Genomic DNA, 18107 nt, shown 5'->3' with positions numbered 1-18107 from the left:
TGCAATTTACCTGACAAGAAATTGCTCAACGTTTACCTGAAACGCTGTCATTACTAGGCCTGTCAGGATCGTGGAATTTTGTCATACAAATAATAGCAATTAACAATGTTGTTGTGTTTTTGGCTTTGAACGTTGAAACATACAGTTGTTTATAAATTACCTTTCTGTTTGGCATTTAGGCTTTGTGAACAAAGATCGCAGAAGGCAACATGTCACAATGCAAGGCGATGTGAGCTGGTTGGCTATATTTGGCATAGAGATTTGGTGTAGAGAGAAAAAAGGAGTGGACCAAGAGTAGAGTATATTCAGTATATTATACAGTATATTAGTCAGAGTAATGGGCCATCCACACCAAGAATGAGATCTGTAAAGATTACTATACTATAATGATGATGATGATGATGTGAGCATCCACACTGACAAACCATAATGTTCTGTAAATATGCTGATGGTGATGTGTTGAACATGACACCCTATATTGGCTTATATGAAGTTTCTATCGTTCATCAAATCGCTCCAAAAGGGATCCCAACCATATCGTTTGCCGCTATTGCTGTTTTTGTTATAGTTGTGGTGTTGACTTCGCCATCCACTTGAGTATTTATTTTCTTGGTACGGACGGCCCTCAAAGGCCAATTCGATTGTATTCCAAAAACATTTTGAGTAATTTGTGTAAAACAACGCACACACACACACGCGCACGCACGCACGCACGCACGCACGCACGCACGCACGCACGCACACACGCACACACACACACACACACACACACACACAGCTTTTGCTTTGGCAATCAATGTGCTTTCTACGCAGACACAGTCACAGAAACACATGGAAGCCTTTTGTCTGGGACACCCACTGTGTTCTTCTCGTCTGTTTGATCACAACCTGAAAGAGAGAAGAGGGAGAGAGGTGTGTTTTCTCTTCCCCTTCCTCTCTTTGGTAAAAACAGAAAATAAGAAAGGCCAGCCTTTGAACTTCACAGCGACAGTCTCTGGCTCTATAATGGTGGATTTCAGAGAGTGGACAGAATTCTGCAGGTGGATAGTATGGTTTGGCTACAGGATTCCATTAAAGTTCTGTATCAGTGAGTCATCGTTATAAGGATGTTTATGAGACATCTTTAAACTGCAGCCTACTACAGTTCCTTCACATGTTATTGTTAACACCTTCCACATTCATTACTAAAACATTTACATTTGTACACTTCATACTTCCCACTCCCAAACAGGGCCAAGCTGATTACCTATAACTATAGTCAGTTGCAGATTTCTACATTAATTACCTGCATGTATGACTACTTTGATGGTCAGGGTTGGGGAAGTTATTCAAAATGCAATTGGTAACAGATTGATTCTGTAATTGCCTATACATTTACAGTATTTGTAATAAAGTGATGTGATCTGATTATACTTCATTGACGGGTTCCCCCAGGGGTCTATGCTTGGTCCCTTACTTTTTTCACTTGACCCCAAATACAAGCAACGTGTTGCAATGCAACATGTCAGTATATTTCTATTTGCTATTTTTGCTGAACATTACTTACTGTACTTGGCTACTGATTACAATTCATGTACTGTAGGTATTTGTAATGTGTTATCAATCACATTTTGTGAATGTAACCTTCTCAATTCTGCATCCCAACATAGTCCATCATCACACACATTTTACTGAACAGCCTGGAAGTCATTGTGTAAGCATACTCCATGCCCCAGAGATTAAAATCATACTAAATCTTCCTTTGTAATAAAAAGAATCAGACAGAGGTTCATTCTTTCAAAATCACAGTTTATTCCATAAATAGGCCACGGTTTATAGATTATTTCTTTCATTATCAGTAACTCAAGCATTTGTTGTTCTATCAAAAATATTGCTGTTCACAAAAAATTACATTTAGACTAAAAGGTTCCACAGAGATGACAGATATCAGTGCTCAGTATTAGTAATAACAGACCTTTTAGTTTGAGATCCTGTATTACAAAACAAAACGAAAAAGAATAAGACAGAATGACACTCGACAGTTTGAACTTGAAGGAATTAAATTATATAATCATGCGATATATATTTATTAAAGAAATCGAAATAATTATTTTTGTTCTTATTGCTACATTTACAGCTATACCCCAAGAAGGCACAACATACGTCAGTGTTTGCCATTTGTAATGTAATTGTTGATATGTACAGTACATTAAACGTTTCATTTCATTTTAACCCATGTTGCCATTGGGTACATCTCTGAATATATGTCATCTATCATATATCATGTTCTGTTCATGTCCTCACATCATTCACAAACATTTTACTTGACTGACTAGGAAAATCTTGCACACCTTCCTCCCTCACATCTCTGACTGTCCACCTACAGTATGATCATCACAACTTCAGCGTTCTCGAATCCCTGCATCTTCTTCTTCCTCTTCCTCATCCCGGGGCTCTGTAGCACCGAATAAATGGCCTGAGAGTGATTGACACCCACTCTCACCCAGCACTAACCTGCTCTGTTTCCCTTCTTCTTCAGGGTGCCTCATGCTGACTCCTGACCTGCTATAATTCTCCCTCTCCTGCTCACCTTGCCCTGCGTCTGTGTCCAGCTGCTGCTGCTGCTGGTAAGTCTGTTCTCCCGATTCTGAATCTGAATGATAGCCGTATAGCTGTCTGCTGCCTAACTCACGGTGGTACACCTGGTCACCTAGCTCTGAGTCGGACTCATAGGACCGCTCCGGTGTCTCCCCCGACTGGGGCTGACACAGCTGGTCGGCTGCAGCATCTATGTAGTGCTCGCCTGGGTCTGACTCTGTCTCAAACGCCTGATGGGCAGTGTGGTGCCCCTGTTCACCTTCCTTGTGCTGGTACGCCTGACTTTGTGTGTCTCCTGCCTTAAGCTCAGGAGGGTAGCCCGCGCCTCCTAGTTCTGCAATGTATTGGCGGTGGCCCGCTGCTTCGTGCTGGTCCACCTCCGGGCTGTACTGGCTCCTCCTGTAGAAACTCTCCTCGTCCTCCTCTTCGTGACACGAGCTTCCAGGCACGCTCTCGCCGTCCGACTGGGAGAGACGGAGGTTGGGCAGGCCTGGAGGCTTCTGGGAAAGGTCGAAGGGCTCCTCTTGGCTGAAGCGGGTCAGGAGGCCCAGAGGGCCGGCCAGGCAGAATCGTCCTCTTCGCCTGAAAACTGGCATGATATAAAACGGACATTATTGATTCATATTAGAAGAAAGTCATATTGATTTTGGCAGGTCTTATAGGGAAAACAAGATATAGCAGCCATTTGATCAAATGAGAATCCTTACATCTTGCGTCCAGTCCTCTGTCCATTATGCCATGCTTAACCTTCATGTGCCTGGTGAGGTTTCCTTTCAGGGTGAACTTGCTTGGACAGTAGAGGCACTTGAAGGGCTTGCTGTCTGAGTGGAGGTGCATGTGGCCCATTAGGTTATGCATCCTGTTGAACTCCTTGCTACAAAGCTGAAAGACACAGGAGACACAATCCGAACGCCTGCTGTTATTACTGCACACGCTGCATCGTACAGTTTACTCATCATGCTTGACTATAAAGAATTGAATGTTATATTATGAATCCACTGTGAGCTGCACATGCAAGCACATTATTAAGCAAATGAGACCATCAGTGTGCAAACATCCACATCTGTTCACATCATCTACTGATTGTCAATTGAATCATATAGCATTTGTAGAACAATACGGGTGACTGTCCAAGTTCTGAATGATTGGACTCACATTCTTTGAAAACACAGTAACATTCCATTCTGTAGTAAACACTATTTAAAGCTACCAAAACAATAGGCCAACAATGATCATTTTATTAAACTTCCCTCTCTGTCCAACAGCTACATGAAGACTAATTTTCTCAGCAAAGTCGTACAACAATACGTAATCATGAATGAATGTGCAGGCACTCATTCAGATACACAAACACGCCCTCTCTTTTCTCCCCGTCTTCCTCTAGCTCTCTCTTGCTTCCCCCCATCTCTCTCTCTCTCTCTCGCTCTCTCTCTCTCTCTCTCTCTCTCTCTCTCTCTCTCTCTCTCTCTCTCTCTCTCACAAGAGAGAGGAAGCCGCAGCGAGACAGAGGCCTGGAGGAGAACATACAGGGAAGGGCAACTCCTGTGCTGTCCTTCCTCTGCATTCTTTTTTATTAGGGTGGTCCTTTCCTTCAGGAGGAGAGAGGGACTGTAAACTGTCCAAGAGGACCGTGAGAAAACAGGAAGCTCCCTCCAGCAGCAGAGAAAGCGAGATGAAATCTATTTGCGGGCCCCCGTTCTCCGGGGAGGCTGGGGGGCCATTGTTAGAGAGGCAGTTTGTGCAGCGATATCCTTCCTATGGACAAGGAGGCTTCCACTGCCAAAAGCCCTCTCTGCCTGCTATCTGGTCATCACGGCAGTCGTCCTACCGTACACCAAGGTCACGCAGACACGTCCAAAACAGTGCAGAGAGCCTTTTATAGCAACTACTTCTGGATATTAACCACTTAAGCCCGATTTTATGCTTCGCCGTATGACGATGCAGCGCTGCAAAAATAGACGGTCTACAAGCTCACAATGCGTCACATTCTTTTAGCCACACTACTGTAGTGGTGGAACAGTTCAAGATATCTTAAAATGTTGATGTGAGCTTGTAAATCTTCCTGACACCGTTGTACAACAAAGTATAAAATAGGACTTAAGTGGTTAATCAGACTAATTGATTTAGTTGATTGTAAAAAAAAAGAATCTATACGAATTATTTACAGTAGTGTCAATTTGTTGGTAGAAAACAAATGCTTTTCGTTAATCAACTGATCAAAAAAGTCATCAATAGAATAATCGCTGAAACGATAATCAATGGTTGCAGTCCTATTAGTACTACAGGTGTTCGCAGGCCACGCATTGGGTTAATTTGGCATGCAGCAGCACGGACGCAGCCCCATGACCCACCTTGCATTTATAGGGTTTGATGTCTGAATGGACGATCATGTGGGCCTTGAGGGTTTGTTTTTGGACAAAGCTCTTGAAGCACATGTGGCACTGGTAGGCTCTGATGTTGGTGTGTATCAGCACATGCCGCTTCATGTTGGCCAGCAGTGTGAACTCGCGGCCGCAGATACGACACTTGTGCTCCTTCACTCCCTGACAGAGAAAGAGAGAGCGGAGGCGGTATAGTGCGTTATGCCATTATGGTTCTCAAAGTGGGGGTCCAGGGGGTCCCCACTCCCCAGCCAAATTGATAATTAGGAACCAAATTGACCCTTTGTACGTCTGTATAACTCAGAGAGTGTACAAATGGAACCAAATGGAGGCGTTCCATTTGTACATTCTCAGTGTTAAATTAACAATGATGATACTACAGTGTACTGTAGATTGGGGTCCCCGAGATCAAAATGGTATCAAATGAGGGTCTGTGGCCTCTAACGCATATCAAACTGGGGGTCCTTGAAATGAAAATGGTTGAGAATCACTGCTATAGCCGTAAAGATCTTCTCTTATGAGGGTCCCTGGCATATCTTTTCAAATGGGGATCCACGGGCTAATATGCGTAAATCTGGGGGTCCTTGACATGAAAAGGTTTGAGAACCACTGCGTTATGCATCCTCTTTAGCACAACAAAAGGAGGGGGGAAAGTATTTGGGGTCTGGTCTGGAAGAAATGGTTTGGAATCGTGCATTTGACAGGTGTCTGACTGGTGTCCTGAATATTTTAGTTGTTCCCATCTGTGGCGGCCAGAAGAATGTGAATGAGGATTAAAAGGACAATGGCTGCCTAGTTACAACACAGCGCCTCAGGGCAGTGCCCGGCGTCCTTAGTTCCCTCTCTCGTTATATACCTTTCTAGGACAAAATTGTTGTTCCTCATGCACAAAGGCGGGACCTTCTCACCTTATGTGTGAGTGTGTGCTGCTTTAAGTGGTGTGACTGGATGAACTCCATCCCACATTCGGTGCAGATGTAGGGCCTGATGTCTTTGTGCTTCATCATGTGGTTCTGGAGCTGGCTGGGGTACTGGAAGGTCTTCTGGCACTCCCCACACCTGCAGGAACATCAGCTTTGAATCCCACTTGATAACTCAAATAGTAGCACTGGGGTCTCCCAAACTTGGGGTTGAGGACCCCCCCCCCCCCCCAAATGACACCACTGGTGTAAAGATGATAGCAATGTTAACACTTTCCTTGTGGTCTACCACTATGCACTTTTAATAAATCATCTGAAAGGCTGTGAGTTGTGAGTGCAGAATATTATTTGTATCTGCACACCAGTGTCAATACATTTCATTGTCTATTCACAGCTTCAGCCATGTATCGTGCAAAAACATAGACCATTTTCCTGTTAATGGCTTTTTTTGTGTGTGCATTTGTTTGCATTTTCCCAAATTCATTCAAATGTCTTTGAAAGGCTAAACGTGACTGCATGCATGTTTGAATTTAATTTCATCTTTTCTCCGTGGACCTTTTTGTTTAATGCAAAATGCAAACCTCAAGCACGTTTGCAAGTTCAGACCACTCTGGTATGGTCCTTTCATCTTTTCGCATGGATTCTTGTGTAGCTCAATGAGAGCCATTTAACGGTTCTGGGTTGTAAGCCTGCCGTTCTGTGCTCTCTTACCTGTACAGAGTGGGACCACGGTGGGCAGTCAGGTGCCTCTTAAGCTGGGCCAGCGTGGGGAAGTCCAGACCGCACTCAACACAGACATTCTCCTGGCCTTTCTCATGCTTCAGCTCATGAGCACGAAGCTCACTGGGGTAAGCGAAGCCCCGACCGCACACGCTACAGCTGGAAGAGAAAAGGGTAAAGGTGGAGAGGGTAGAGGAAAGGAGATAAGGCGCACGAAAAGGAGAGCAGCAACGTGAAAACAGGAAGAGAAGAGAAGAGAAGAGAAGAGAAGAGAAGAGAAGAGAAGAGAAGAGAAGAGGAAAAAGGAGAAGAGAAGAGACAAAAGGAGAAGAGAAGAGAAGAGAATGTTTTTATTTGTATAAACAGACACAGATAGAACAAACAGATAAATCTCCTAGACAATATTGTAACATTTAGTAGACTGAGTGGGGAAGTTCGAACCCCGGCCCCCCACTCAGCAGACCAGGCAAGCAACACTAAGAGAGTTCGCTCCCTTAGCGGAGCGAGTTGCGGCCGAATATCTTGCAGGGTCGTTACACTACAGTATGTTGTTACATTAATCTCTTACCTGTATGGCTTCACATCGCTGTGCTGCATCATGTGTCTCTTTAGGTGGCTAGTCTGGGTGAAGGCCTTGTGACACACTTGGCACTTGTGTGGGCGCATGCCCTGGTGGGTGAGTAGGTGTGTGTGCAGGTGGCTCAGCTGCTTGAACAGCTTCCCACACAATTGGCATCCGTGTGGTTTGATCCCGCTGTGGCCCAAGATGTGTGTGACCAGGTTGTACTTGGAGGTATACGACTTTTCACACATGCGGCACTTCCACCGCTTCTGATCGCCACCCACGTCGACATAGTAGCTGTCATCCACGTGAACGCTCAGGCCCAGCTTCTCAGCGCCGGTCATCCCACCACGGGGAGGTCCCTCGGGGCCACGGCGGGCAGGTCGGAGGGCCTCCCTGGTGTAGAACGCTCCGGGGGGAAGGTGCATGATGGGCCCGGGCATGAAAAAGGGGTACGGGAGCAGGTTGGGGTGAAGGGAGGTAAAGTATGGAGGTGGAGGGTGGAGGAGGAGAGGAGATGTAGGCCACACAGGGGAGGGACTGAGCGGCTCCTGTTTCACCTGCACAGGTATGGACATACCTGGTGGGTCGCTCCTGGACAGAGTTCTGGGATACAGCTGCAATCTGCTGAGGTCGATCATGCCTGGGATGGGTTTTGGAGACGGAGAGAGGAGAATGGGACGATTCGGAAAGGAGAAGCGGATATTGGAGAGATCCACTGTCCTGCTACCAGTGCTTTCCTCCTTCTCCCCTGCCCCCCTGTTGGGAGACTCATCTCCTTGTCCGTCCATTTTGAGAGGCGTTCTTTTACGTTTTTGGGATCCCTCCCTCTGGGTGTAATCTTCGCTCTTGGGGCTAACGCCACGCAAAGCGGCGGGGGGGCTGAATGCACTGCAGTAGGCCTCTCTGGTTGGAGATATGCCGGGGTATCGCCCAGGGGAGAATTTGGAGGCCTTGATGTAGAATGGAGGAGGTCGGCTTAGGTAGAAGTTGTGCTGAAACGTTGGCCTCAGCTCATCTCTCAAAGGGGAACTCCTCGCCGGTGAGACACCGTTCCTGTCTGTTTCCATCCTCTGCTTGAATTAGAGTAGACAGAACAACAAGGTGATTCATGTGACGGTGTTCATCAAACCTGGGCCCTGAAATGTATTTGTGTTCTAATCATTGAACTACGATGTGTGATGGCTAACTTTCTATTTTAGATTTACTCAGCAAATGTAGTGTTCTTCTGTAGTCTCTGATTTAAATGAGCACTCGTGATTTTACAGTGCATTGTTTGCAGCACAGCCACATCAACCTGAAACATTTCACTTCTCTCTTTCTCCCCCATCTCTTTTATCCTACCTCCTTTCCTGAAATCAGGAAGTTAGCTGTGACACGCTCACCTCCACCTCATGCACACTTTTCGCTTCTCTCTCTCTCTTCCTCTCTGCTCTGTTCGACTTTTGTTTTTGTTTTGACCCTGATGACTGCACAGACACTTCCACTTTTTGCCCTCCACTGATGATGCTACCTGTTTAGGTTACATTTAGAAATGTCTTGTATACCTCGATTGGTTTGACATTTTAGTTTTACATATCTGTCAAAAGGATAAAACAGAAAAGGGTTAGGGTTAGGGTTAGGGTTAGGGTGTTTTTTCCCCCATTGTAATCCTTTGGGTAAACCTCTTGAACCCCAGCATCCATATTCTGGGGTGAAAATTTGCCAACAATAGCAGATCTACGTGTGTAGATCCGCTATTCTTGGCAAAGAGATTTGGTGTTGATGGAAAAAGGTATAGCGCCATGTCACTCACAGGGTGTTCAACAGGGGGTCCGTAACTCAGGAGGTTCTCAGAGTCATTGCAGGGGACCACCAAGTTATTGTTCGATAGTAACGTTTATTTTTTCAAATATTTAAATACTGTATATATGATGTATTATTTTAGTAAATGGTAGAAAGCTGAGAGGGATGGCATATAGGAGGAGCACTTGTAACCCTGTACATTTGTATTCTTATCTCCAAGGCCACATCTCTACTTTTGTGTGATCGTTCTGCCATCATTCCTATTTCCACATTTTCCAAAAATGTTCAAAGCCATCAGGAAAACCAGAGACAGATTTTAAGAATGTCCATAAAACACACCCATATATAGTACTTGTCTCCTTTCTTCCTCATCTTTGCTCTTTGTAATTTGCCACTTGATGGCTTTAAACTTTTCATTGGTACAGACCGACTCACCGACCGTCCATACAGTACCTGCTGACGTTAGATACTGTTATGCTTTTGGGGGAGGTTGCCTACCACCTATTCCTAGAAACACCCCTGGCCTGCACATCTATTCTCTGTGCAGAGGCGGCTTCACTCTGTGACCATGCCTGGATCACAACATTTACAGATCTGGCAGAAATAGTTTCTGAGATGAACAAACTTGACGATTCTATGCAGGACCATAATATACATACTGTACCATCCAGAAGTACAGTATGAAAAATCCGAAATTTGAGGGACAGAGGCCTAGTTTAATATACAAAACAACTGCTTCGTTGTTTGGGATTCTTGGCCTGAAAAATGTTGAAGACATTTGAATAAATAAATAAAGTGTTCTTGAACATTAGAAAATAATTAAACAATAATAATGATGATAATAATTATAATAATACATTAATAATAATAATAATCAGGTAAAAGGACAAATAGTCCTACATAATGGAAAGCACTGTGCCGTTGAGAAGTTGGTGTATATACTGTATGTTGTACTGTACGGCAGGGGGAAGTCAATGATGGACAGTGATCAGTGATAGAGTGACTGATAAACAGGGAACCGTATCACTTCTGCACTACAGTCAATAGCACACTAAACAATGCAATAAATATGCATTCTATTCTTTTACTGTAAATAGTTGTGGGTTTTTTTGTTCCTTTTGTGAGAAACCACCACTATTCGAGAACACAGTATCAAATACAGGCTTTATTTTATAAATCATTATGCTGCTGAAGATGACAAGGAGTAGGAAGGACAATGAAGGTGAGGAGAAAAGTGACAATGATTCTAAATAAAGCACATGATTTACCTGCTTTCTCTGTTGTTATGAAATTAAGTAAATAAAAACAGATTGGTCAGAAATAAAGTAATGACTCTTTTGCAGACAAATCAACTCATATTAACTTGCAGGACAAATTTACAATTATTATGTTTAGCATTTCCACTAACTCTTTGATAAAGCCTTGGAATAGACAATACACACTAAACTAAACATGAATTAGAAATATCTTCCCATAAATGCCCATACTGTTCTGTAACTTAATTTGTGCAGAGAGAACGTCTACATTTTGCCAGAGTTTGGCCTGTTATTCTCCCATTTCCATGAGATTTGAAGTGGCTTTGCAATAAAACATACTGTGACATCTCACAAATTCACCCGCAAATAGCAAATACACACGCTTATGGTGAGCTTGTAGATCTGCTATTTACTGAGCATGACACCGGCACGCAACTATAAGTATAACTTCTGTGTGTCAAGAAGATCCCAGCAGCAGCATTCCTCACAATCCACTGCAACCTAGGCAACCTAGCCCCTCCTCACCCTTATGCCAATCAGTGCCAGTGTAAGTGTTTGTGTGAGAGTGAGAGTGTGTGTGCGTGTGTGTGTGTATGTGCGTGTGTGCGTGTGTGTGTTTGTCTGTGAGTGTAACCTACCAGTTCAACGTGGCAGAGTGTATTGTCTGTGATGCTGCTGTGCTGGACGCGCTGCAGCTGTGTGCCTGTCCCGGCGTTCTTGCTCCTCTCTTGTGTTCGCCGCGCGCCTCTCCTGACAATGAGCCGTCTGTCTGCCGGAGAGCATTTGAAGTGACTTAAGAAAGAGAACAGGAACAATCACTTTGTTCTCATTTTTCAGATGAGTACCTTCGGAGAGAAGGAAGGAAGGGAGGGGAGAGGAAGTCAACAAGCCTATGTGCCTTCCTGCAGAAAAATAAGGAAACACTAGATACACATCTACATTTCTCTATAAAAAAGGGATTTACACATGCTTCGGGAAGAACTAGAGATAGTGAACAATTATCCAGAGGAGCAGAGCTGTTTGAATATTTGCTGCAACGTATTTATTTTTGGAGGATGTGCTTTTTGGACTGTGATAACCAATTTGGAATGCATTTGTCTTTATTTATGCCCAGAGAAATGTTAACAGTTACTAATGAAGCTACAAACTGATTTGGCATTCCAAATGAGGAAAGACAACAACACGTTTTGTAGGTGAAAGAATGTCAAGTCATTAAACATGGTAAATATATGTGGGCTTCACATATAATCTAGGGCATCAGAGCAGAGTACAGCCTATACAAGGACTTCCACTATTCAGATATAAGTGAGTTCTATCAAATTCCATAAGAGAGAATTGACATGGCATATATGCAAAAGCACAGCAGATGATCTTAATGAAATGCATTGCATTCCATTTACGAACTAACAAAACCTATAGGCATCTCTTGACCGTGGTGTAGCGTTGCAACACTTAATCAAACGAATCAATGTAACCTCTTATTATGTAAGATAATAATAATTTAATGAAGTAATTGATGTATTATTTTAAATACAGTAACACAAATGCAGTGAGCTTTAAGATGTGCAATTTTATTTCATTTTTATTTTTGCGTAACACCTGACACCATTGTGCACCAATATATACAGTAGGGCTATTGTAAGTGGTTAACTAATTGTTATAATTCATTATAAAAGATTTTTTTTTCCCACGTTGATTCGTTGATCAATCATTGTCAAAAACAGTTGCTCTCAATTATTCAGTAAATCAAAAAAGTAGCTGACGGAATAATCGCCAAGCAAAAACAAAAACAATGGTTGCAGCTCTTCTGTAGTGTGTTATTATTTCATGTGGAGGAGGATAGGCCTACTGACAGATGCATCATTTCACACTAACTTGACACAACCACCAGGGGGCAAGAAAGGCCCATGCTGAAAGGCCCCCAGTGGGGCCACAGTGTGCTGGAGTCACTTGGAGCACTGGTTCTCAACCTTTTCAGGCTGCAACCCCTAAAATAATCCCATTTGAACTTGGGAGTGGGGACCCCCCTCCCTGACGACAGTGACGAGCGCCAAGAGTTGAGGCATAACATTTTGTATAACACACGATTCTATTGTGAAAATAGCAGATCTACATGCTCATAACGCCTCGCAATATGAGGCGTTGTGGGCATATAGATCGGCTATTTTCAAAATTTCCGCCTCATTTGACAAATTGGTCAATGTTTAATTTGTCATTTTAGAGGTATTTAAAAGTCATTAAATTGTCACTTTAGAAGTGTGTAGATAGAAAACAATGTTGCACATTAAGTCTATCATCTGGGGACCCCTCAAAATAATAATCTGGAGGTCCCAACCCACAGGTTGAGAACCACTGACTTGGAGAACATGCTTCATCATCTGTTATTGCCACCACTGGATTCTATATAAATTCAAGTTATTATTATTATTATTATGTTAAATGTTAAAAATCACACCTGTGTGAAATGAGCACCGCTAGCACCGCTCAAAAACAGGAATTGAAAAAAATTAAATCAAAATCCAAAAAGGTTGTCATCCCAAATTTCAAATCAATGGAGGACAAAGTACTCACATGTCCACGTTTTTATTGGCACACACCAGTAAAAATATCATTTATCAGCTTGTATTTTAGTTCCAATCTTGTCTTCTCATAAATTTGTTTCATGATAACTTCAAATGTTACTTGTTTATCCTGTATGAGTTCTCTCTGCTAATTGGATGAAATTGGTATCCCGACCTGAGAATGTATTTTCTGAGAGACTCATTTTATTTTCATTTTAACAGTCTGTATATAGCAATGATTATATAGAACTTTTTGAATAAAAAATAAAGATAATTCACTTAGGCCTACAGCAACTTTAATGTTGATTTTACAATGGGGTCTCAGAGATAGAAATGCCATTAAATGGGGGTCTTAGCCTAAAATGCATGTCAAACTGGGGGTCCTTGAAATAAAGATGGTTGGGAATCACTGCTAGAACTGTAAAAATATTCTCTTATGGGGGTCCCTGGCATATCTTTTCAAATGGGGGTCCTCGGGCTTATAAGTGTCAATTTGGGGGTCCTTGACATGAAAACATTTGAGAAGATGCATTGTTGTCTGTCATCAAGACAGATGCTGTCATCAAGACAGATGACATAGAGGCGAGAAGCCTATTGTAAACGCCAATTCATGCTGTTCGAAGATGCCAACTCTTTTCGGCTTGCGGCACCGTGGTGCGGCGGAGCATAGGCTTAAAGGTAGTGGAAGCATCGGTAATTGAGCTCATCTCATTGAAACAATGAAGCGGTCTCTTCTAGACTGTGGCTAATCCTTATCTCTGTTAATTGGCTTGTTACGTCAATTAACCTTAAGACCTGGGCAAGATGTGTGTATCAATCCCTGCGATGAATTAGTTTCTTCATCTATGTAAGACACTCACACCATGACGCACACACAAGGTGTGTTCGTGTGTGTGGATGTGGCAATGAATTGCTTGCAAATAAGGGACATACTTTTGTTTACAAAATAAATGGCCATTCTCTACTAAACCAAGCTCTGACCTGAGGTACCATATCATTCAATTCCTCATAACTATGCACTCAATGTCATTATAATATCTATATCTATATAGCCTATATACTGTATATATACTGTATATATACTGTATATATATATATATATATATATATATATATATATATATATATATATATATATATAAAGGGTGCAACGGTTTACAAAATTCACGGTTCGGTTCGATATTTTGGTGTCGCGGTTCGATACTTTTTCCGATACAAAAAATAAACAGAAATGTCCTTGTTTGTATGTATTCTAATGTATTTTTATAACTATGTCTTTTTTTGTTTTAACTTTGAACAATACGATACCCAGTGGTTCTCTAAGTGGGCTCTGCGGACCCCTAGGGGTCCTTGAGGGGATTCCAGGGGAATGTGGATGTGGAGTGGTATTGTATTGTATTGTTCGGTACAGGGTCATTCGGTTCGGGACACCCTCGTATTGAACGGTTCAATATCGTTAGATGTATTGGTGCACCCCTAATAAAAAGAAAGAAATGTATATAATATATAATACATATAATATATGTATATATATGTGTATATATATTTGTGTATATATATATGTGTGTATATATATATATATATATATATATATATATATATATAGTATACGTATGTTCAATGCCCGGCCATCTCCCCTTGGGTTCGGTGTCGAAGTGTCCTTGAGTGGGATACTCCGCCGGGTTCCCTCCGTCATTGCTGTTGTGAATGTGTGTGAATGGGTAAAGTACTTTAGATACATTTTATCAATAGCATACTGCCTCCGCCTCAGGCCCCATGCATAAATCCAGTGGACTATGTTTTGGAGCCATCTCCTGCCACCATTGTTTCATTCACCTTTGACCTTCTCTCCTCTCTTACATGCATGGTCACGGACCACCAGACCTTCGCTAATGATTCGCAATAGCGAGATCCTAAGCAGCCTACGGCACTGTCTAGTCCTCTGACCCCCCCGGCACAAAAGGCCAGCCTCATTAATGGAGCCGACAATATCTAAAATAGCTTCATTAATGATCGCTAAGTGACTCTTTAGTGTTCTGTGTCACTCTCAAAAGAAGGTGAGAGAGTATATAAAGGATGTCCAGAACAGAGGAATGGACAAGCATCTCGGATCACCGCTCTGAAACACTTTTGAACTGTACTGTGCATCAAGGGAACAAGCAACAAGTGAGTATGCTATGGTTTGTGTGGGTATCTGATTATGTAAGCGTTCAATACAGTGCTGATTTCGTGGTACTAAAACTATGACGAAGAATCTCTCTGGTCATTCATTTTATCGCTGATATGTTTTAACCATACTTCTGGTCAGACTGAATTATATACATGAATCTTCCTTTTGGGAAATTAGACACACATTTTTAACCCTGGCGTCTACAATTTTCCTATTAAATGTCCTATTAAATTTGAAAACAAATCAAACCATGGTTTTGGTCTCTGTGTTTCTCTCATGGTCTAAATATCCAGTGATGACTGGGGCCGCTGTGTCTATGTGCCTACTCTTCATCCTGTCGGTGTGCTCAGCCTGCTACATCTCCAACTGCCCTATCGGAGGGAAAAGATCCATCATGGACGCCCCACAGAGAAAGGTGAGCTGCCGTCAACAATCTCTCATTTACATGTATGTCCTCTCTGTTGGGTGGAAACCTCACCTCACATGTCCAAAACTGTTACAGATTTCAGGATTCAAATTCAAAAGTCAGCGAAAGGAGCAGATCTACAAGCTTGGAACGCATCGCCGCATTTCAAGCTTATGGATCTGCTACTTTTGATGCTTTTGTGCCCCAGGATCAAGGTTTAGCACCAGCATTTTCCCTGCAGCAGTCAGAACAGAATACAGATATGAAAAAAATATACATGCATTTCCATTTTTGTCCCATTCATCTATTAATAACCATGCTTGTTTTGCTCAGGCTTACTTGCACTTGTTATTCTGCTCAGAAGTTTAGAGGATTAGAGTGTGTTTTACTTCTTTATTTTATTTATCTTGAAAGTGTGAAAGTGTGAAAACTACCGATTTAGAAGGCATTTACAGAATCTCAAATGTCTCCATCTCCAGTGCATGTCGTGTGGCCCTGGCGACAGGGGCCGTTGCTTTGGTCCCAGTATCTGCTGTGGGGATGGACTGGGCTGTTTGCTGGGCTCCCCAGAGACAGCCAGCTGTTTAGAGGAGAATTACCTGCTCACTCCCTGCCAGACAGGAGGGAAACCCTGTGGATCTGAGGGGGGACGCTGCGCTGCCTCAGGACTCTGCTGCGACACAGGTAAGGGATGTCTTCAAGGATCACAGTTATCATTTTGAAACCAGAGAAGCTAAAGCGTCTAGACCAGTGTTTCTCAAACTTGCAAATTTCCCCTTAACTCTGACAGTGTACAAACTGTCAGAGTTAGCGCCAGTTAAGGGTCCATTTGGTTCCATTTGTACACTGTGTACACATGTGTACACTGTCAGAGTTACAGACTTGTATGGGTCAATTTAGACCCCTATAAAGGAACCCACAGAGTCCCAGGAATCCACTTTGAGAAACACTGGTTTAGACTCGGTCAAGAAATTATATATGATCTATATTGGAAAAATATGAACATAATGATCAGTTCAGCAAAAGCTAAGGTATGGCAACATGACTGGTGTCATGCACGTGCACCTTCGCGCGCGTTCATGACACCATGCATGTTGCCATACCTTAGCAACAGGCATGATGATGATGATGATTACTATCAGTGGATATTATTATTTTACCGCACTGACTGCCACACAAATATGCAACTGCTGCTAATTAACAATAATACATTGCAACTGTGCTGACCTACTGAACCGGGGAATAAACTATTTGTCAAGATAGGGGGGATACAAGTGTTGTGGAGAATATAATACCTTGTGAAAGCCATCATTTTGTTCTAATTTGCATTGTAGATAGTTTAAAGTAATTTAATAACAGAAATTGAATAATCAATGCAGATAGTCATAGAGACATTTGTGAATTTATTTTAAGAAGTACATTTTCCTCAAAGAGAGGTTTGGTGTACTGTAGAGGGAAAAGGGGCAGACCAAGTACAAAGCCAAAGGTCAAGTTTACTAATTAAACTGCACATTAACATTAAAAGATAATGTGTAACCAAAAATAAAACAAACAAATAAACGGTCAGTATCATGTCAATATCATGTCAGTATAATGTCAGTATAATCATGGCATTATCTTGGTCAGTATCCTGTCATTATGAAGCTACCTATGAAATCTATTAATGAGTTGAAAGCGCAACAGAATTGCAATTCAATTCAATAAGCAAGTGTCAAATAAAATAAAAACAGTTGAAAATGGGTAATTATGATCTATACAGTTGGAGGGAGTACAGCATCGTGTAAACAGAGCTATGTTGCATTGTGACATTTTATATATATAGGCCTATATAAAGCTTTTGGAACAATTTAAATAGCATTATTTTTTAACTGTTGTAGTTGTTGCCGTGGAGAAACTGGTAAACATTATTACCATGGCCGTCATAAGTATAAATATCTACATATTGTTTGTACTGCAGACTGAAGTATTTATTAGGGGGCGTGGCCAGGAATAATGTAGTAGGGATTTCTGCTTCGTTTGTCTCTCTGCTAAGGGGTCCTCGTCCTGAAAAATGTTGAAGCCCCCTGCTCTGGGCCATTCATTTTGATAATTCACTCACTAAATGTGCTTTCCAAAAATCCTATTCTAGAGAGCTGCAGCACAGACCCCAGCTGTAGTGAGGAAGAAGGTGACGATCAAACCAGCCAGTATGAAGGCAGTGACACTAGTGACATCATCCTGAGGCTCCTGCGCTTGGCCAGCCGGACTGCTCCTCATCGAATCCACCAATGAGCTACGCCCGGGAACAGGGGTCCGTGGGAGATTGTTCGGGCGTAGGAATGGAATGGTTGTAATTCATCCCAACTATTCCCTTATGCTTTGTGTCTCTTTACTTTTCCTCACCTGGCAACCTCACCAAATGGGAACCCGAGTTCAGTCTGTGTAGAGTGCCTTTGTTATAGTAATATATTTTTATGTATAGAAATAGTGATGAATACCAACAAAGGTGTGTGTCGTCTTGATATCTGTGTGTGGGAATAAAAGCTTGAGAGAGAACAGTATATAAAATGCAGCATGTCTTTTCCCAAAACCTTTTCAGCTTGAGAAATGTGGTGTCTCCCCGGGACCTAAACATAGAGAAATACATTATGAATGAATCACTTAATTTAAAAAAAAAATAGTGATCTAGAAGATCACAATGCGTTGCAAGTGATAATCGTGTGGCATAACTGAATGGTGAGAGAGCTTGCCTAGGGAAGCGCAGTCCCCAGTTGTCCCGCGTACGATTCC

The 18107-nt window shown here is 42.4% G+C and overlaps 2 protein-coding genes across 2 annotated transcripts; one reads left to right on the top strand and one right to left on the bottom strand.

Annotated features, from left to right (window-relative positions):
• Positions 1–2381: 2381 nt before the first annotated feature.
• znf366 (zinc finger protein 366) lies at positions 2382–10907 on the bottom strand (the record flags this gene model as incomplete). Its single annotated transcript, XM_080738642.1, has 7 exons — positions 10840–10907; positions 7167–8236; positions 6590–6757; positions 5867–6017; positions 4929–5120; positions 3285–3459; positions 2382–3166 (listed from the first exon to the last, which is right to left on the bottom strand). The coding sequence occupies exons 2-7, from the start codon at positions 8228–8230 to the stop codon at positions 2382–2384; spliced, it is 2535 nt and encodes an 844-aa protein (XP_080594768.1). The 5' UTR covers positions 8231–8236; positions 10840–10907.
• Positions 10908–15227: 4320 nt separating this feature from the next.
• LOC308295336 (isotocin-neurophysin IT 1-like) lies at positions 15228–17609 on the top strand (the record flags this gene model as incomplete). The annotated part of the gene is made up of 3 exons (XM_080738386.1): positions 15228–15347; positions 15818–16022; positions 17467–17609. The coding sequence occupies 3 exons, from the start codon at positions 15228–15230 to the stop codon at positions 17607–17609; spliced, it is 468 nt and encodes a 155-aa protein (XP_080594512.1).
• Between the last annotated feature and the right edge of the window lie 498 nt (positions 17610–18107).

The sequence above is a fragment of the Nannobrachium achirus genome (assembly GCF_963921795.1).
Source record: "Nannobrachium achirus genome assembly, chromosome: 12".
NCBI classification, from domain to species: domain Eukaryota; kingdom Metazoa; phylum Chordata; class Actinopteri; order Myctophiformes; family Myctophidae; genus Nannobrachium; species Nannobrachium achirus.
This window is presented reverse-complemented; position numbering and strand designations above follow the sequence as displayed.